The following is a 21,728-nucleotide window of genomic DNA, read 5'->3' as shown; positions in this document are numbered from 1 at the left end:
GAATAGCTGTGGCTTTCAGTGAGCATTCTTCCTCTGTATGATGTAGCACACCTGAGTGTACTCCATTATGCCTAGGCATACATGGCACATGCTGGAATTAAACTTCAAATGTGTTCTGTCTGTTCCTTCCACTGTACATGTGCAAGAACCCCCATCCTACTGGCCTGCATTAGTGTCAGGGGATCCCTATTTCTAGTGCGAAGAAGCACTAGTGTAATGGGGAGGAACTTCACTATTTTCACTGCCTCTGAATAACAGAAACTTACAACTCACTTAAGCTGCTGAACTGAGCTAATCCAAAGTAATGAACAAACACCCTTGGAGCACAGGTTTAATGTGTATTACAGTAGCACCTATAGTCTCCAAGAGAGATCAGGGCACTGTACAGACACACGAGCTGGGTCTATATCCAAAGTCGCAGCAGTTCACGGTTTGGGGGGTTTTGAACCAATTTAGCTAAGTTGATGCAAAACTCTGTGTGGACACTTAAATTTAAAACCTGACTGATATCTGTATAGCCTGCATGTAAGTTACTGATCTCAGTTAAACTGTGGTAAGCCCCTTTTGAACTGATACACTGGTCCTTAACTGAATTGTTCTTAAACCACTGCAATTTGTGTATTGACACAGTTCTGAAGAGTGTACAATCGAAACAGGCAAGACATGGGGGACCTCAGACAAGTCACTTCTCCAACTGGCCAGTGGTAGAGCTGGGACTAGAACCCAGGACACCTAAGTCCCTATCCTGCCCCCTGTCCACTGGACCATACTGTATCTCTAAGTCTATGAGCCTGATCCATAAGCTGAAATGGAGCAAATGCACTGGCCCTCCAGTGCATTTGCAGATCCTCTAGCCACCTGTTCTCCAAGTTCTTGGGCATCTCATCTATTTATACACACGGTGCTACACTTGCCTGAACTAGAAGGAGACAGGGCAAAGATTTATGTGCCTGAAATGTGTGTTTGTTTCAAGATTGTTAGGCAACATGTTAAAAAACGAGGGCAAGTAACTCTAGCCCCAGGATGCTAGTAATTTACATGTTGACCTTTCCAAGCCATTATTATGGTTTCAAGCAGTTGTTTATTCTGCTGCTCTGAAAATATATGCACTGTTTGAGCTGCTAGTTTATCATGCGATTCTCAGCTGCCTCTGGGACCCTGAGGTCTTCTGAAACAAATAAGACCACAAAGCCCATGTGTCTCACCTGTGTTTTGCTGGTGGGGAGGAAGTATGGAAGGAAGGTGCGTTGTGTGCCACCAAGAAATGGCTGTCCCTCCCCAGAGTGAGGAACCAGGAACCTCCAGAGCTAGAAGCATCTAGAAAACCAAGCTCTCTGGATGGGGGCTTTAACAGAATCACATCCTTTGCGAGTCGGGCACAATGGGGACACAGGCTGACTGGTGGGCTACATCTGGACCCAAAAGAGAGGCTACCAGAGCTATGTGGGGCAGGTTGAGGAGCAACAATGGGCAACTGCGTGGGGAGGCTTGAAGATGAGTTACTAGGGGAGTGTTTTGAGGGGCAGTATAACAACTCAATGCGTAAGATACATTTCTCCTGGAAAAAGGGATCTCCTGATCCCAGAAAAACAGATAAGATGCCAACATAAAATGCACAAGTATTCCCCAGGTCAGGGGTTGTTCCCCAGACCCACTGCTCCAAGTGTCAGCAAAGAGCCTTCTTCCCCACAACCGCTCTCCTTCCTGTTTCTGGAGTAGCTGCTTTCATAGCCCTCCTTCTGCTCACCTATCTAGGCTTGCCAGTCCTTGTTTGCTAGTAGCAGCACAAGTAGAGTGCAGGGGTTGGAAGGAAGGGTAAGCTGGGGTATATGGAGGGAGTCTGGGTTCTGATAGCTACTGACATGGTATCTCTGCGGGTTTCCCATCACCAGTGTGTACTCAGACAGCACTGTGCCATGGCCACTAAGGGTCTAGGAGCGCATGAGCGGCAATGATTCTGAAGCTATCCTTTGTTTTTAATTTAGGATCTCAGGCTCTTTGTGGTTTGGGAGGCAGTAAAGTCAATATAAGGAGCCCTATTTAAAATGGTCCCCGCCGTATTTACTAGCGTGTTAGTCTGAAAGCGGAGGCAGAATCTAAATGACTAATGCCATTTTGTGGAGGTCAGGATGAGTTCTACCGTCCTTTAGTCATATCACTTGAAAGGAAAACTGCTACTTGTTAAGAAAAATTTAAAACTCAGAAGTCTTAAGGGGGAGAAAAACATTGGCTCTTTAGACTGAGTGTTTAAAAGTTAAAGTACGTATTTAAAACAACCACTGCAGACTGTCCCACAATGAATAAATATATGGCTGAACTGTTCCGTCACCTCTATACAATTCACATGTCAGGTGAGCCCACCGGGTCAGTTATAGCTGGTCTCTGCTCCAGTCACACCTATTACCCTAACATTACAAGGGGGGGTTTCAAAGGTGCTCAGCATTGCCGTCACTCTGCTTCCACTGAACTGACTTCGGAACGGGGGTGGGGGAGCAGAGCTAGGCCAACACTTACCACTTTTGGGAATCCCACCCTGTTGGTTTTGAGGCAAGGGCTGGTAGCAGCGAGGACTGTAGAAATGGCACAGTCAGATATCTCTCTAGCCGTCCATTGCCCCTGTCGTGTAGTATCTGAATCCCTTGCACTATCCCTGTGAGATATGATAGTACTGCTGTCTTCACTTGCACATGGGGACCAGAGGCCGCAGACAGACTAAGACCCAGATCTGCAAAGGTATTTTGGCTCCTAACTTCTATTGATTTTGCTGGGAGTTAGCCCCAGATCCACAAAGATATTTAGGCTAAGTGACTTGCCCAAGATCACACAGGAAGGTGTCCTGGGTCTTCCAAATCCCTAACCACTTTCACCTCTGGGAGAGTGTCTTTCCTATGGCTGAATTACCACATTTGTCATTTTATCTGTAGAGTGAAGCTATAGAGGAGAGATACAGGTACATCTATTTGTATGAGCATAGGTTTGTCACATATTGATCACTTCTCCAAATCCATTGGGTTTGTGGATTTAATGGGCTGGTGGAAAGGGAGGATGATGCGTTAGCGTTTGAGTTGCAAATGGCACCGGGGGGTGGGGGGGTCTTATAGTGCATTTTTGCTCTGAAGAGTAATGATGTGAAAATGGCACCTTTGTACACCACAGATTATATCCTTTGTATTCATTCTTATCCACTGTCTTTAGCAACCTATATTAGCCATGCTATTTTTTAATTTCTGTTCCTGTTCTCTTGCATGAGTAAACCTAGCCAAGAACGCAAGCTTGGTTCTATTCCTTCTGATGTGGCAACAAATTTGTAGTAAATTCCAGTCGTTTACATCCTTATAATCCCATTGACAGCAAACAGATTGCACAGCTGTTAGTGAGGCCCCGGTTTGGCCTACAGAACTCTTCTGACTGGTGACTTTGTGTGAGATGGAAAGAATACAGTTTGACTTTTGGAATACACGTTGCGTTGCAGGGCCAACCATAAGAAATTAACTGTCACACTTTAATATAAAGTTCCATTTATAAATGGTTTTTGAAAAGGGTTAATAAATGATTAATAGATGTTATAAGCACATTAGACATGAGTAATACATTATAGATGCCTGTAAACACATCACTGGTTACAGATGATTATGCATTTTTGTATAAGCAACCAAGTGAGCTGTTGGACTCTTTGTCAATCTATGACAATTGAGGAATACTTAGAAAACATCTAATCATTTCTTAACACTTGTATATACTATTTATAAATAGGACCTCATTATAATGTGTGATCAAAAATCTTTTTGAAAACTGAGCACATAGGGAAACCCGTAAGAAGCAAAAAATATGGATTTCCCCCCCCTGTCGTTTTACAGAGTCACTTTTCAGAAAAGGTCTATGCTTGCAGGGCATGATTCAAAGCCCACTGTAGTCAGCAGTTTTTCCATTGCCTCCCGTGGGCTTTGGATCACACCATAAATAAGTAATACTGAAAATACTAAATACAGAAAATATTCTGCCTGAGAGTAGTCAACTGCAATTTTGCCTTTACTAACTGTAACTTGGAGATAGACTGGTCAAAGGGTGTTTAGCTTTCTTCTGTCTTCATGGTGAAATTAAATGGCATTTCTACTTGACGTGCTCCAAGCACCAAACATTAACTAGCCCTCAGTCGGCCCCTCTCCAAGGCCCCAGCCCCTCCAAGATACCTGTGTATCAGAGACAAGCAAAAGGAGAGAATTTTTGTGAATTTTTTCACCCCTGAGATGCAGCAAAGCTGAGACAGAAGAGGTAGCAGGCAGGCATGTGCATCAAAAAGAATGGGAAGAGGGATGCGTCCAATAATCTTTGAAGGTGTTACTTTTGAAAGACATATAAGAACAGAGCTGAAAACCTCTAGTTAAAAAGTTAAAGATTTTTTTAAAATTCTGTACATACCAATGAAGGTGTGCTCCTTGAGAAACGCTCTTTGAAAAACTCAGTTACTTTAATAATAATACTTACCTAAGTGCTAACACTCTTCTTCCATAGATCTCAAGTTGCTCTACAGAGGAGGTATCATCATCTATTCCCAGTTTACAGATGGGGAAACTGAGACACAGAGAAATGAAGTGACTTGCCAAAAGTCACCCAGAAAACCAGTGGCAGAGCCAGGAATAGAAGCCAGGTCTCTAACCTCTGGACCACACTATTTAAAATTCAAGTTGCTAGTGTGCCTTTAAGAGAAGTCAGCTAGTTCTCCTCTTTCCCCCCAACTTCACTCGCATTTGGTGCCTGTGAGTTCTGGTGCTGAGAGGTGTTACAGAACATTACAAATGCACATGATCTTGTGAGCCCAGCAGCATGCTCTGTATGCCCAGTGCATGATCCCCCATCCTCAGTTTAATTAAAACAACTTAATATTTTCTACTAGATGGCAATATAGGTGGGTTTTCCCCCATTTATAGCTTCCTGCTTTGAGGGCACAGGATGGTTTGCTTTTCAGGGTTGATGGAGGGAGTGTGAAGCCTTTTCTCCCCCCAGTTCGCAGGTCTGAATCTGGCCCAAGTTGGCAATAACCAAAAATCTCCTATCTCATGGCAGTTGCATGACCTTTGTTACACGAGTTCACTGCAGTTCAGTTCCTAGTGGACTGCACGTTGAAAACCACCGTCTAATTGGTGTCCTTAGCAGCAGTCTGGATAAAGAGACTAAGATTGAATTGATATTGAAAGTATGCTATCCCCTTGCCTTCAATCCCTTCTGTTCAGGGTTGGCGTGGTTCAAATTAGGGAAGTTTGCGTTGCTACTGCTTATGCTGTCCCTTAGCAGTGTATCACAGTGGCCTGCAGTTTGCAGGTTGCTGACAGTCCAGCATCAGTCACAAGCCCTGAACTCAGTATATACCTAAAGCAGCATCTCAGCCTCTCCATTAACTAGTGTGTGTGTGTGGATGAAATAGTCTTTTAGCTGGATGGGAAGATCGAACTGTACGCGCCCTATACTGTGACAAGATTTTAAACAAACTAAAACATCTTACAACTCTGGTGCTGCTGCGATTAATGGATTTAGCAGGTGCTAAAGTAAAGGTCATAAGCACTCGATCTCCCGTGTCGCTGTACAAATGCACCACTGTGCCAACACAACCCCCCAACACAAAACCTGAGCACTCCACCGGACGCACGGTTCGTCCCCTGCGGAAAGGATGAGAGCGAGAACCAACGACACGTGGCAGATCTTAGCCAGGTTGCTGAATGCACAGCAGGAAGATGCTCAGATTCGGACACCACCGTCATCGCCATAGTGTCTATCTAGAACAGACCCTGCAGATCCCCTGCGATGGCAGGCCATCGACTGCCGGCTGTGTGGTAGTTCTGAGGGGCACCAATGGGAATCGGAGTGAGACAGCCACATACGTTTGAAGCAATTCAACTGGATCCAGGTTTCCAGAGATGCAAAGCTAGGGGAACTGACCTCTCTGCTATCTAGCCCCCTGTACCTCATTATGTAGTAATCATTTTATATGGTACTTTACACATTAGAAGCATATTGCAAATATTATCTAGCTCATCTTCAACCCACCATGCACATGTGGGAGGTTAGGTATTTACCCTTATTTTACAGATGGGGAAACTGAGGCAGGGAGGCGCAGTGACTTGCCCAAAGCCAGACTGAGTGTGTGGCAGTGCTGGGATTATCATTTATGGACCTCCTGATTCCCAACCCCATACTCTGTCCTCCAACCAGGCTGCCTCTAATATACATTGACTAGATATTAATCATGGGTCAGCCTACATTTGATGCTCTTATTTTTTTAGTCTATCTACTTAAACATGCTTGCTTTCCATGTTGGGTGTTGCTCTTCACAGTTCTAGGGAATGGTTTGTATACCAGATTATAAAAACTTTTTGGTGTAGAGAAAATCTTGCCCCATTTGGGAAGTGATGCCAACATTCCAGTTCTACAAAGCCTCTCAAACCTAACTGTGTTTTGATGCTTTTGGAGCTTTTAAGAGCGGTCATACTGGGTCAGACCAAAGGTCCATCTAGCCCAGTATCCTGTCTTCCGACAGTGGCCAATGCCAGGTGCCCCAGAGGGATTGAACAGAACAGGTCGTCATCAAGTGATCCATCCCCTCTCCCTCATTCCCAGCTTTTGGCAAATAATTGTTCATTGTTCAGGATGGGGAGGGAGGGAGTTGCTAAAAGAGATTTTTGTGGGAAAAGGGGAAGATGGGATTGGAAAAAAAACTCACCAGGTAATTTTATTTTTCCAGACTTCAATCCTGGCATTATTCTTACCATGGTAGGTACATAAACAATTAAGCTTGTTCCAATGGCACCTGCTTATGAAGTGAAAAGCTAAACATTAAAACAGGTAACTCCATAGTCTGAGCTGTTTAAATGGATATCAGGCCTACTGAGAACCTAAAGATGGTGATAGGTCATAGAAAGACCTAGTAGGTGAGTATTCCCCTTTAAAAAGAGCTTCATGCCCACATCCTTACAAACATGAATGATGGTACTGTACATCTGAGCTTCTCTCTGTGGAAATACTAACACTGAACTGCGTAGAGCGCAGACAAGGTTATTAACTTTGGCAGGAAATGGAAATTTGCCCTTAATATACATATGAAATTGAATTGTCTGTAGCACGAAGCTTTGGAGATTACCCATGCAAAATGAGAAAATGATCTAAATTTAAAATTGTCCCCAGTACAGTGGAAAGTAATTTTTCAGGCTGCCTTTTTTCTTTTTTTTTTACTGGATCGAAATCTGCAGAGATTGGCTCTATTAATTTAGGCTTAAACACAGGACCTGTGTCCTCTTAGAAACGGTTAATGAGATGGAAAGCATACTGTAAGGGGCGAAATGAGATTTTTCTGGAAGTGATGCAGGCCGCTAGCTTCTCTGATACATATTCTTTGAGGATACCCCGAGACCACAGAGCCTTTTGAGGGTACCTTCTGACTAGCGGGTGTTTAGAAGGGCGGTTCTATCTACTGTGACAGACTTTTTGAATAACGACACGCTGATGACTCCTCAATTATGTATAACGGGCAGGATGAGAGAGGGACAGAGCAAGGCTCCGGGCAAAACCACCGACATAGCCTTTTAACAGAAGCATTGTTTATGTAGCTGGATGCCTGGTATGAAAGACTCAGAGGCAGAAGAATGCATTTTCCTGACTCTTGAATAGCTTTTTATGTTTCAGACAAGGGCTGCACTCAGAATTAGTGTGTGGTGTGTGCATGCAGGAATTATCTCTTTGTTTACAATGCTTTTCTTGAAAGCAGCTGATTCTCTGTGCAGAGAGAAATAAAGGTCATTCTCAGTCTCTCCCCTTTTCTATGAAGGTCCAGTTTAGTCTACCGCTTCTCTAATTTAGGAGTCACCAACAGGTGTCAGGGGATTGCAAGCACCCTGCCATTACCATATTGCTCGATGGGAGGGATGTCCCAGACAGATGACAGGCTGGTGGGGGTGTCCTGCTATGGAAAAGGGGGTCCCAGGATGGTTGCGGTTGAGAACAACTGCTATATTGCAAATATTTTCTTGTCTATCACTAATGCTTACATATTTGTCATTGCTTTTTGGCAGGTGGCCTGTTTAATAAAATAAATTATAATGATACCACCTTATAAGATGCTTTTCAGCAATAGAGCTAAAAGAACTTTACAAAGTTACACTTTGTACACTTCACAATTATTACCATTTTACAGATGGGGAGACTGAGGCGGAGAGGTGCAGTGACACATCCAAAGTCACTTAGTGGCCAAGCAGGGAGACATTAATGTCCCAGTACAGATACGCTGATCAATAAATCTGTTTCATATTTTTTGTCTCCACCATAAGCAGCTGGGATTTTATGTTTTAAAGTTAGAGCAACAAAAGTATATAGTGCCAGGGGAGAGCAATAAAACAGCTGATCCATGCCCTGGGCTTAACCCATTTATTTCTTTGCAGGCATTGCTGTCCTTTACTTGCACCTCTACGATGTGTATGGAGACCCTTCCTACCTCCAGGTAGCAGAGGCGTACGCGAAGAAGAGCTTGAATTGTCTGACAAAGCGCTCCATCACCTTCTTGTGCGGGGATGCTGGACCTTTAGCAGTGGCTGCTGTAGTGTACCACAGACTGCAGGATGAGACGCAGTCGGAAGCCTGCATCACTCGGTAACATTTCAGGGTTTGTTTTTGCCCACCAGTTTCTAAAGTTGTTGCTTTTGGGACGCACGAGCTGGTGTCCAAAACTACTGGGCTTTTCCCCATGTTGAACATCCCTCTCAACCTTGTTAGGGTCTCCTGTAGTGCTCTGTTTGAAGGAGAGCGTTCACTAGCTGGACAAGAAGCATGCAAGAGAATCTTCACATCCTAGAGAAATGGTTGTCATTAAGGACGTAAACCAAGCCCGGGTGACTAACTGGCCCTTTGTTACAGCCTTCTTTTCTGGATGGGAGGGTAGAGTGGCTGTACTGTCATTGAGCAGGGATTGCCACAGCACTAGAGCTGGCCAGACAGGCTGGGGGAACTGCATGTGGTTGGTTGGTTTTGTTATTAATGTTTCCATTTTTCAGAGTCTTCAACAAAATTAGATTTTTTGAAAACTTTACACCAGTTCTATAGTTGGTTGAAAGTGGGGAAAATCTTGGAAATATTTAGTCTGGACTTTTCCCCATTATCTTTTTCTTGGGGTGGGGGGTAGAGAGAAGGGGGAGATTTGGAAATTTTTTACCAGCTCCACCCTTACAGTCAAAGGGACATTTTGTCAAGGTGAGGCTTATCTTTTCCATTTTATCTTATGTCTTTTTTCATCTGTATTTTTGTTGTTATTTTTTAAACACAAGCCGCTGTACGCTTCCTGAATAGGGCTAGCATGTGATAGAGAAAAAACACTTAGCAGAGGAACAGATTTCAATTGTAAGCTTTCAAAGGTATATGATGGAAGGAGTCTTAAAATGATGAAAAATACCTTGGGGCAAACTTTCCATTTAAAGTTGACCAGTAAACAAATCTACCCGATCCTATCAACTGCAGAAACATATGCTGAATTATCTGGTTATGAGGGTCATACAGCACAATTGTTTAAAAATGAAGTGGGGGGGGGGTGAGGTTCAATTGCCTAAAGGATTTGGAAACCCAGTTTCCATTAATTTTAATTGAGATTGAGATGTTCTTCTTTTTGGTGTGAATTTAGTGCTCATGAAATATGCAGCTTGGACCAGTCTAGAGACAAAAGTCCCTTTTTTCATTCTGGAAATATGTACATGTGATCTTAACAATACTGCATTGGTCAACAACATTGCACCATATTGGTGAAGCTTGCTAATGTGTTGTAGATATATTTGCCTACAAAAGGGACATCTGGAAACCATTCTTTCAAACTGTGATGTACAATTGTAGGGGGAATTAAACCCCAAATTGTAACAGATCCCAAACCATGTCCCTTTATTGTAAGTGTCCCTTGCTGCATCAGTTTTGTGGCAGAGCAGAAATTCAGATTAATTCTGCACTGCCATCTAATGGCATCTGGAGGACAAAGCACTGGAAATGGGTCACTTCTGAAAGGCAAGCAGAGAAAAGAAAATGGGGTATTCAAGAAGCAATGGTTAGGTCAAACTCTCCTACTGCCTGCCCCCTGATTGTTCAGAGCAGGCCATAGTATCCTTTAAACAGGAAAAGCTGCTTTCTACAAGAAATATTTCCATTAATCAAAATGCGGAATGGGTTTTCAGTTTATTACTGAGCTCCCGAAGAGTTTGCTGAGTTCTGGAGTGGAAAGCTCTTAGCTTCTCCTGTGGAGAAGGATAGCAATCGCTGTGCCTATTTCTCTTTGGTTCCCTGTGCTTTAGAGAGTGCATTCGATCTGTACAAGAGCTGAAGAGGGCCTCTCAGCAGAGCTTTCTCTGCAGTGGAAGACACACACACTTCTTTTTTTCTGGGCGGCTAGTACTTGTCTAAATGAGTTCATGACCCCAAAATGTGCTTTATCCCCCCGAGAGGCTCCAACACTTCAAGGTGGCCAATTTTCCCACTACCAGTGAAAACCTGGACTACATTCTTACAGACTGCGTTCCACGGTTTTCCTGCCATCAGGAGATCAGGTGGTTGCTTCTAGAGTAATTGGCGCACAGAATCCTGTCCCACTGCTGCGTTTTCCCTTCTTCCAGAAACTGTCACTTTTCAGCCGTTAATAGATTGGTTTCGTATCCGTGGTGTCTAACTGTCAGGAACCTTTACTGCCGTCCCCGTGCTGGAAAAGGGCATTCTGGGTACTGTCAGAGCTGCCAGGCGTCTGGCACCTTGTGTGACACACCCAGGATTGGCAGCCCTGCCACTTTTGACCATATTGCCTTTGATTCCCCTGTTTACTCTGCAGTTTGGTCCCCCAAATGCTGACAGGAACTGCTCTGCGGGCTTCCTCTCCGCCTCCCCTCCCTTCTCCAGCTGGGGGGAGCAGCTTGCAGCAGCAGTACAAACACCGGCCGCAGGTGCTCCAGACCACCCCTCACCTACCGAACTGCCCCCGGGAGCTCGTCACACGCTCCCCCAAGACCCCTGCCGTGGCATACCATCTACCCACCCCCTCACCCATCCGGTTTCCCCAAGCACCTCCACCCAGTTACAGTCCCGCAAGCTCTGGCATCTCCCCCGGCACTGCATCAAACCGCAGGCATTCCCACTCCACCTGCCATAGGTATCCCACCCCCTACTACAGCCCCCAGCCCAGCTCTTCCAGGCACCCCTTTCCTCCCACACAGCACCCAGGAGACCACACTCCAGATGCTTCTCCCCAATCCTCCCTGGAAATAGGGTCACCAGGGGATTGTGGGCAGCGGCATGAGGCAGGGAGATCTCCTGCTGCTGCCTGATTTGGGGGGAGTGCGTGGGAGACCGGCTCCTGCCCCCCACTCCCATCCACATTTGCCCGCACATGCTTGGGAGGCAGGGTGAGAAGTCAGCGACTTGCTCTCACGTGTGGGAAACATCCTGCGGGGAGCGGTGCAGCGCTCGGTTGCCGCCTGTTGTGAGGACCTGGACCAAATCTGCCTCGAGACCCTCGCTCTCTAAATATCTCTAGTCACATTGAATCCAACACCAAGCAAAGATTTGTCGCTGCAGGGGAGCCGGAACACAGCGCCTTCCATCTGATCCCAGGGGATTCGGGACAATTGGCCGTTGCCTCCTTTTAAAAAAGAACGGGCTGCCCAAGAGCACGCGCTGACACTGTACCTTTGCTGTTCCCGCACGCGGCTGCGACGGGGAGCCCTGCACCAGAGGTTCCTCGGGGCTGCTGTTCTTGCGCCTGTCAGAGCGGCAGCAAGAGGCGCTGAAAGGCGCAGCCTTGAGGAAATGCAGCACCCATGCTGTCATTTTGAAAGTGACCGTGTTTTCCAGGCTGCTGACCTGGGGGAAGGGGAAAAAATACGACTCAGTGCTCTGACAGGGAAGAACTTCTGACCTTGTTGGAAGAGCGGCGAGAGGCAAAAACGGAGGGTAATTTGCATCTGGAGCGACTGGGTTGCAAAGCACCCGAGTGAAGAGTTGTCAGTCGTTGTTAGCGCTTGTGGGAACGTCACCAACTTCTGGTGCGGTCAGGCAATCCATACTCTCACTCCTATGGTAGGTGACTGCACTGAAAGAAGCCAGTGGTTAACCCAGCCTAGATGGATGAAGAGCGAATGGCTGCTTCTTTTGAACCCCATAGAGGCTAGTTATTTCATAACCACCCCTTTCCCACTCCACTGTGCACTGTTGCCTAAGTGATTCACATTCCTTCCCTCAGCCCCCTCGCCTCCCCTCCTCATTCAGATGACCCCAGCTGTTTTGGAACAGCACAAGAGAGCCGTTGGGTTTTCACAGTCAAGACTTCTAAACATAAGGGATGGAGGACCTTCAAAAATGGTCAGCCATGGCTTAGGTCTGCTCCCATTTTGGTAACACTCCCTTTGACGTCTACAGAATTAGAGTGAAACTGTTGCCGATCACTTCTGGAAGCGCCTCTTGGCACAGAAGCTGAATTTCTGAAAGCATGGCTATGGCTGTGATGGGGGAGCTGGGAACGGAGGAGAAGTTTTCCTTGCTTTAAAGGGTCATCCTGCCTTACCCACGCAGTTATCAACTTGGGTTTGACTATTAACGTTATTATCTGGATTCCAGTAACGCCTAGAGTCCCCAATTGACCCATTGCACTAGGCGCTGTACAAATACATAATAACTGACAGCCCCTGCCCTGAAGAGCTGACTGTCTAAATAGACAAGACACAGGCAGGATTATGTCCATTTTACAGATGAGAACTGAGGCACTTAGAGATTCAGTGATTTGCCCAAGGTCACATAGAGTGAGCCTGTGGTGGAACTGGGATCTACACTCAGATCTGCTGAGTCCCAGTCTAGTAGCCTTCAACTGGAGTTACAGTTTGGGGGTGTTTTTGTATAGCTCCATCCCTGCCAATCTACTTCCTCACCTGAATCTTTCTTTCCAGCTTGCTTCAGCTGCACAAACTTGACCCCCGAGCACCTGATGAAATGCTTTATGGGCGCATGGGATACCTCTACGCACTGCTGTTTGTGAACAAGCATTATGGAGAGGAAAAAATCCCTCAAAACTATATTCAACAGGTACCCTGTCATCTCTCCAGTTGCTCTCCAATGTAGGCTGAATTAGCTTCCCGCATCCTACTCGTTTGTCCTCTGTGTTTTGTCGCTTCCCACCCAGCACATCCTTAGAAGGGTTCAAATAGATGCCGGTCTAGATAACTCTGGCATGTGTGAAAACATGACATGACACGTGTGAAGGCCACAGCACGGAACGTCCAGCTGTTGTTGCAGGCCCCATTCTTCCAAAGGGATATTGTGCCAAATGTCCTTCCCAATCCTAGGATTCTGTGCCTAGAGTCAAAGAAGCCCCTGTTCCTCTCCCCCATTCACAAGCTAGGATTTTCACATGCAGAATAACAAAGGTGCATGACTGTATTTTGCACTGTGGTACCTGCTGCGCTGGCTACTGTCTGCCAGGCTGGAGGGGAGAGATTATACACCTCAAAGGTGTCGTCACTCACGTCTGCTTTCCACCTGCAGGTCTGTGATGCAGTCGTGGCGTCCGGGGAGAGCCTGGCCAAAAGGAGGAACTTCACAGCCAAGAGCCCGTTGATGTATGAGTGGTACCAGGAGTATTACATAGGGGCTGCCCATGGCCTGGCAGGAATTTATTACTACCTTATGCAGGTGAGAGACACCTGGAGAGAAAAGGCCTTCCCAGCTGTTTCACTTGTAATGTCCTCCAATTAGAATGTGGAACACCTGGGGAGCTTTCTGATTGGCTATTAGTGATGTCACACTGGTGTCAGTCATGGTCAGTTGTCCATCAGATGCTCTCTTTTGTTTGGTTTAAATCCTATTTCAAAACGGCTCCAAAACGCTCCAGACTCTGTGTTTCTAGGGGGCTACTACACTTTTGCGGTGGTTAGTCACTCAGGGCTAAATTCATAAAGAAACTTAAGTGTCATCATGCCTAATTTTTAGGTACCTAGAAAATCATGGGGATTCAGAGAGCCTGAGTTTGACATCTTGGCTCCCTATACAGTGAAGTTACAAGCTGAATCTGGACTACATGGGATATAGAAAAGAGCAGCTAAGCATAATGCACCATACGCTTACAGGGAAAGCGTACCAGGGAAGGTACATTGGAGGACATCTGACTCTGTGCAAGTCTTTATCACTGGTGGCTTTACAGCACAGGTATTGATTTTCAATTTGCACCTTAGCAATTTGGGAATGAGATGATTCTTAGCTCGAAATTCTCATTCCAAGGGGCTCAGAGCTGCCAAGTTAAAAGAGAACTCTGTCTATATAGATTTTGGCCAATGCAGTGCAATTAGGGGAGGACATGGAGGATCCACTCCTGCTTTCAATGAGGTCAGTGGTGAAATTGCTCCCTTAGTTTTAAACTAGTTTTTACCCTTGAACCTGTTTACATGATCTGTGTACAACTAAGAATTGAGATCTTCAAGTTGGGCTGGCCTTGCAGCTCACTATGGGCCACTGGTGCTCTGCCTAGGTAACGCTGATCTGCTAGGTTTCGGTGTCTGGGAATCATTCCTGATAGTCATCCTGAGTTTTTCTCTTTGCTTCATTTCACCTCACTAATCCTGATCATATCCTGTAAGCAATTCCTAACCGCTTCAGATTTGTAGGATAGGCTTTTCCTTGCCTCTTAAAATCCAAAGGGATCCCCTTAATTTTCTCCCTGTAATGGGGTTCACTCACCAATGGGGGTGCCCCCTTGTGGCTGGGTCCGGGGATCAGCCCTTGTCGAGTCGAGCACCCCCTTCTGTTGCTCGCCTGCCCCGCAGCCCCTCTCCGGGCCTGGGAGGTGCTCTCTCTTTGTAACTCAGCCCTCCAGCCAGGTGATGATATAATTTTCCCCTTCTGGTGTATCAAAGTCTCGCCAGACCAATGGTCCAGATGCCACTTCACCAGTCCTGCACCACTTCCCATTGGCTGGTGGGAAACCTGGGCCACCCAGCAGACAAGGTCTACACAGTCTCAATCCTCACTGCTTCTTCCTTGGAGCTTCTTCCTACTCTGCCTTCTACAGGCTTTCTTCTCCACACCTCCCCTGGGTGAACCCTTCTGTCAGGGACAGGAGCCCAGGTCTTTTGTCCCCCGTCAGGTTTCCCAGAGAGCGACTGCAGACTCCCTCCCTGCAGCCCCCTTCTGCTGCAAACTTCCTGGCTTTATATCTTACCCAGCTTCTCCCTGAGCTGGGCTTTTTCAGCAATTAGTAATTTATCAGTCAAATCTGACTCTCTCTGAGGTGCAGCTTAAAGGTTAATTTGTCCCTTCTGAGCTACTCTAACCCCTTCAGGGCTAATGCAGGGTGAACACTCCATCACACTCTCCTTGCTGGGGACTGGCTGGGGCACCCTCCAGAGCCAGTCACTGTTGCTGCAGACGAAGAGGCATTAAAGGATGACCAGGTGCACGCCCACACCTGAGGCATTGAGCAGCCTGCCCCCACAGTTCTCGTAGCCTATCTGTAGAGGAGGAAAGATATGAGCCGCTGTAGCACAGCTGAAGAAGCTGGAAGGAATCTGTAACGCCAAACTCTCTTCTCATCTTTGAAGCATAAATTGTTTATGCCTCTAAAACTAGCACTGCTGGCTGGGGGAGGGAATAATACAGCACTTCTTTCCCCATTTAACAGCCTCTCTTGTCTGTCTCTTTCAGCCCGGCCTTGGCGTGAGCCAAGTGAAGTTGCATAACACAGTCAAACCCAGTGTGGATTATGTCTGCCAGCTGAAGTTCCCATCAGGCAACTACCCCCCTTGTATTGATGACGCCAGAGACCTGCTTGTCCATTGGTGTCACGGGGCACCTGGCGTGATCTACATGCTTACACAGGCCTATAAGGTACAGGATGTCCTGGGAAACGGTGACTGGAGAGCTTTAATGTGGAACTTGATCCCAGAGCATCCTCTAGCCAGGAGTCCCTGTCAGGGCATGTAATAATTCTAATGAAATAACCCACCAGCACCTCCATGCATGCCCACACTTACACACCAATCAAAATGCAAATTAGACTTTTAATGAATGATTTCTGAACATGTCCCAGTGTCTTGTCCCAAGCGCAGGATGCTCTCATTGCTTGAGGAGTCAGCCATGTGTCGTATTCTTTCTGTGGCAGGTGCCTAATGGTGACAGCTCGTTGTGAGTTCATTTATCACTTTAAAAATCTTTGACAGTAGAAGGCAAAGTCACGGTGCCATTGCTTAAGTAGGAGAGGTCGCTCTCGATAGTAGCTAATTAACCAAGTAGGTGGGGGCCTGCTCCACCCCAGCATGGATGCTGAGGGGATAATTGCAGAGAGTGGAATCTCTCTCTTGTCTCCACAGGTGTTTGCTGACCAGCAGTATCTGAGTGATGCGCTGCAGTGCGCCGAAGTGATCTGGCAGTGGGGATTACTGAAGAAAGGTTATGGGTTGTGCCATGGGACAGCTGGCAATGCTTATGCCTTCCTAATGCTGTACAACCTCACTCAAAACATGAAATACTTGTACAGGGCCTGCAAGGTGAGCATCCGAATGAGCAACAGACACAGAGAGAGACTCCTGCCACCAGGTCATGGAAAGGCTGGATGCTGGCTGGGATAGCTCACCTTTTAAAAAAGTTATCTGATAGAAAATCATGGGACCATCTTCGGTAAAGGAGAGGAACCAGTCAGGCTAGTGTGGAATGTAACTAACATTCTAGAGCCAGTTACCTTGAAGGATGGTTTGATTCTGCACTCTGCGTGATGGTTCTTGCCTTTGTAATCTAACTTCTAGCCTGGCAGAGATGCAGCTAGCACTAACCAGTTCATTTCACGTAGACCAGGATGGTCCTTAAACAGTCTCTCATTACTGTCCGTCAGACCAACAGTGTGCTGGGCTCCAGTCAACAGCAGTGCCTGGCAACCGCCTGTGTGTTCTGTTCCATTGTCATGACTAGTTGGGAGATGGAGATCTGGAGGACGGTGGGGGGTGGGGGGGCGTCTGTATTTTTAACGTCCATGTCACGTCTTCTACAAGGTTTGGATGCTTTGTTCTTCCTTCCTCAGTTTGCAGAGTGGTGTTTGAGTTATGGGGAGCATGGGTGCCGGACTCCAGACACTCCCTTCTCTCTCTTTGAAGGTAATCCCTGTCCAGCATTTTCTACGTCATATGTTCTGAATTCTGAGTCTGATCTCACACTGGTGTAAATTGAGAGTGATTGCATTAAAACCCCATAAAATCAGTGTCAGGAGAATCGCACCCACTGTTTTGACCCCCTCTGAATGAGGTTTTAACAGCAGTGGATAATGGCTACAACTGGAATTCCTTGTTCTGTTGCAACCCCAGCTGGGAGGGCTGGAGGTTGGCATAGCACGGAGTCCTCCTGCACTCAGCTCTGGTACGGTTCATAACACTCACTGGAGTAATTGTTTATTGGGGACAGTTTAAACCTACAGTAATTGCAGGCTGGCTGCCCAGACAACCTCTGCACTCAGAGTACTTACAATTTTGTGCAGGTCCTTTTCCGTTTCCCTCCAAAGAACAATGAAGAAATGGACAAAAAGCAGCCATAGATCTAGTCCATGATTGGGCAACAGAAAGCGTTCCCAAATGCTGATACCTATGCTGCTCCATAAATCTGCCAGCAGGGGGCACCCTGGGCCAGTTCCACAGCCATCATAAATTACAGAGTCACTCCCTGTCAATGGAACTAGGACATAAGGTTGCCAACTTTCTAACTGCGCAAAACCAAACACCCTTGCCCCACCCCTGCCCTGAGGCCCTGCCCCTTCTCCAAGGCTCCACCCCCACTCACTCCATTCCACCCTCCCTCTCTTGCTCGCTCTCCCCCACCCCCGCTCACTCACTCATTTTCACTGCGCTGGGGCAGAAGGGTTGTGGGGGAGCTCCGTCTGGGGGTGCGGGCTCTGGGGAGGAGCCAGGGATCAGGGGTTTGGAGTGCAGGAGGGGGCTCCGGGCTGGGACTGAGGGGGTTGGAGTGCAGGAGGGTGTTCCGAGCTGGGGCAGGGGGTTGGGGTGAGGACTCCGGGAGGGAGTTTGGGTGTGGGAGGGGGATCAGGGCTGGGGCTGGGGGTCAGGGCACAGGAGGGAGTTCGGGGTGTGGGCTCTAGGCGGCGCTTACCTCAGGTGGCTCCCCGGAAGTGGCGGCATGTCCCTTGGCTCTTAGGTATAGGGGTGGCCAGGCAGCTCTTCGCGCTGCCTGCGCCCACAGGTGCCGCCCCCGCAGCATGGTTCCCAGCCAATGGGAGCTGTGGAGCTGGCGCTCGGGGCGGAGGCAGCGCGCGGAGGCCCCCTGGCCGTCCCTCTGCCTAGGAGCCGAGGGACATGTTGCCACTTTCATGGAGCCAGGTAGGGAGCCTGTCAGCCCCGCGCCAAACAGACTTTTAATGGCCAGGTCAGCAGCGCTAACCGGAGCTGCCAGAGTCCCTTTTTGGCCAGGCGTTCCGTTCGAAAACCAGACACATGGCAACTCTACTAGGACAGTTTACACCAGCTGAGGATCTAGGGTAAAAATTTCAAAAGCATTGAAAAGCCAGATCTTTAAAGGTATTTCAATGTTTACAACTGCAAATAGGCGCCTAAGGAGATTTACTTGCATCTTATTTGCATCTTAGGCACTTACATACCTTTAAAAATCTGGCTACATCACTTTGGGAAAATGGGTTTAGACTCCCGAGTCACATAGGTGCTTTTGAAAATGGCCCCTGGCTCCCCTGTTTTCCATGATGCACACTCACACTCATTATGATTTACTCTATAATAATACTGACATGCAATGAGAATCTCCCTGTTATATGCTTTGAGAAATAACAATTTTCTTTTTTTCCTTCAGGAATGGCTGGGACAATATATTTTCTTGCTGATCTTCTGGTACCAAAAAAGGCCAAGTTCCCAGCATTTGAGCTATAAAACCCTTCTCAGCTGTTCCCTGCACGAATCCCACTGCACTCCACATCCGTTGGACAAGGAGATAGAGCTTGCTTGAGTCTCTTTTCAAACCCATCTCTTGTAAAGTAAAGGCGTTCTGTTGTTGATGGTTTCAGTTCTTTTCCATATTTAAATTTCTCTAGTGCTCTTTTTGCTTTGTTTAGATTTTAAAAAAACATGGTTTTTGTTATTGGTTCCTAAAGATGGGAAATGTACAGTATTTTGTTGGATATGCAAACTCAGAGCTTTGCTTATTTTATGTATCTGAATTCCAGGGAGAAATTTTTTTCTATTGAATATAACTTTGTCCATTTAACTTTGTCATGAGTAACAGTGATAGAAGCTTAGAGTATTGTCTTTGGAAAACAAGAAATGAAATCTTATGACTGTTACCTCCTATTGGCACCTAAGTATTCTCTCTCCTAATCATGGAGGTAGGCAGTTCTAACTGAGCTCCTCCTTGGGCAGTTGACTGTGATGGACTGTGGAGACGGAAGGTATTTCTTATGCCATCCTCTTGACAGACTGCAACTGTCACAGCTATCACTGACATGCCAGAGTCCTCTCTGAAACCTCACACCTTTCTGCTTTTATAAGCAGACTGTGTTTCACTATTTGTGCATTTTGTCAGTGACAAGAATACAGGACATAATCCATAACCTATTGTGCAGATTCACCATATTCTGCTAAATGCTGCGGGAGAAAGCCCTCAGTCACTGAAGTGTCAGTTCAAAAGAGTTAAGTTACTGCCAAGTGTGATCTTTCATGTTCAGTTTTGAAAGCTTTCTGCGGTCTTGACTTAAAATTATATGTAACACTGCAGCTGTTAGCCTGGTGAACCAGGCCTGGAAACAGAAGTTGTGGGAAAAGAAACCTATTTCTTTAAGTTTTGTCAGTGTTTAATGTGTTATGTATGTAGGAGCTGTTTGTAGCTTTACAGGCTTCTTAATCCCTCCTACTTCTTTAATCAGCTTCCATGAACCTTAGTAACTTGGCTCGCTTGTTACTACTCATTGTAGCCTAGTACGTGAACAAGAATCCATCCGACCAGTAGCTGGAAAATCTGCCCCAATTGGTATTGATTGACTGGACAAGGTATTCAATGGGCAAGATCTTCGTTGGCTGTAAATCGGAATTAATCCATTGATGGAGCTTCACTCATTTACACCTGCTGAGGACCTGTCCTAGTAAACTCTTGTCCTGCTAACGAAGGTGCTCTGGTAAAGGAGCACTCTCCATTAGCTGCTGGAGTTCCTGAACCTGCTTCATGGCTCTTCCATTGGCCGCTGGAGGTGACCTCTTCTTCCTCACCTTGCCCCAGGCCTGAAGAAGGGTGGAAATGGTTTTGATATTTCAAGGCTGCTGATAGTGAGTAGCTAGAAACACTAATAGAGCCTAAAGACTGCATTTCTCTTAGAAAATCATCTCCAACTCTCTTCCCTGAACTGCCTGAGCAAGCAGCGTAAACTGTATTCTGCACACAGTCCTTTGCCATTGCAGGCAGGGCTTTCATTGACTTTCTCACAAAAGGTTTCAGCATTGATTGTGTGGACAGCTAATTAGAAAAATTGGAAACACAGTGGAGCTAATTTGCTGTTCGCTGGGTGTCCCAGTTAAAAGCATCAAGCTCATTTGGACTAGCGAAGACTCTCACTGCAGTGTTTCTCAGCTTTTAACACTGCAGTGAATAACCAAAAAAAAAAAAAAAGTGACCTCCAGGAAGGAGGGTTTGACTAATTGAATAGTTCTGGGGAAGTGCTATAGATGAAGCCTACTGTAAGTTAACTTGCATCATGCCTGTAGTGACAACTGACTTGAGACCCCTGTCTTGGTTTTTTGGCTTTCTGTTAAACATAATTCCTATTAAAGAAAAAGTTCATGCAGCCTGTTGCAGAGTATTCCAGCAGCATGTATGCTACTCTGCTTGTATGTGTGCTACTTGAAAAGAGCTGGGGACATGGGGTACAACTCTTAGGTTGAAAGCAGTTTAATAAAATCCTGAAACAAACAAGGGGTCGATCCTTTTTTCTTAATCCTATTCACTGATAATGCCCAATAATTGTATCTTGAGAGGGCAGCATATGCCAGCAGCTTCTGGGACTCTACTTTGGATGGCGCAGTCAGAAAGACCCAAATGGAACCTGTTTGTAGGATGCTGCCGACGTGGTGTGAATGCCTGCAAAGAGAAGTCCACCTGTGGCTTCACAGAAGTGTGTGAATTTGTCAGTTTTGCCAGCTAAATCCCATCGCTGTGGCACTCTGGTCACAGCCATCAAATGTTGGCTTTATTGCGAGCCTCTGACTATAGCATTTCCAACACTCACAATTCTCTCACGTCTCGCTTTCCTTAAAGCCCCAGCTCCCGTAACTGAGAGATCTCAGGTTTCATTTTGAAAAGTTACCAGCCCTCTAGAAAGGTTTGTCAAAAAGCCTGAAAACATGACTGAGTTTGACCTAAGGGCTCAGAAAGCAATAAAAAAGGAAACCAAAACGTATGTTCTGAATCTCACGGTTTCAATGCTCCTGATTTGCTAGGGGGAGGAGAGGGTGTCTGATTCATTTTTGAACATTTGGGGTTGTCAACACTGTGACCGTAACACCACTGGTTTGTAGATACAGTACCCACATGGACCTGCATACTGGTCTCCTATCACTGCCACTGGGGGCCCAATTACAGCTGACAAGAGATTTGCATGGCTGAGCTACAACTCCTCTTTCCCCAGTTTAGTTTGGCTTGCTCCAGTAACCATAAGGCCCTTTGCTGGATGTTGCTTTTTGCAAACTAAA

General features: G+C 46.4%; 1 protein-coding gene across 6 annotated transcripts in view; it reads left to right on the top strand.

The window, feature by feature from the left end:
- LANCL1 (LanC like 1) overlaps window positions 1-20,949 on the top strand; it is a 28,135-nt gene extending 7,186 nt beyond the window's left edge. For 4 of the 6 annotated variants that reach the window (XM_043525741.1, XM_043525744.1, XM_037912221.2 and 1 more), the window contains exons 4-10: window positions 8,427-8,634; window positions 12,945-13,080; window positions 13,540-13,686; window positions 15,691-15,873; window positions 16,356-16,532; window positions 17,060-17,132; window positions 18,847-20,949. In XM_043525741.1, coding sequence (XP_043381676.1) covers window positions 8,427-8,634; window positions 12,945-13,080; window positions 13,540-13,686; window positions 15,691-15,873; window positions 16,356-16,532; window positions 17,060-17,132; window positions 18,847-18,923 — 1,001 coding nt within the window. In that variant the 3' untranslated portion in view covers window positions 18,924-20,949. Of the gene's footprint in view, window positions 1-4,512; window positions 4,649-6,736; window positions 6,766-8,426; window positions 8,635-12,944; window positions 13,081-13,539; window positions 13,687-15,690; window positions 15,874-16,355; window positions 16,533-17,059; window positions 17,133-18,846 lie in introns of all 6 variants that reach the window. The other 2 variants (XM_043525739.1, XM_043525740.1) reach the window with 1 other exon arrangement.
- Window positions 20,950-21,728: the final 779 nt, after the last annotated feature.

Source organism: Chelonia mydas, chromosome 11 (assembly GCF_015237465.2).
Source record: "Chelonia mydas isolate rCheMyd1 chromosome 11, rCheMyd1.pri.v2, whole genome shotgun sequence".
NCBI classification, from domain to species: Eukaryota; Metazoa; Chordata; order Testudines; family Cheloniidae; genus Chelonia; species Chelonia mydas.
Note: the sequence above shows the minus strand (reverse complement) of the source record. Positions and strands in the feature narration are given on the sequence as shown.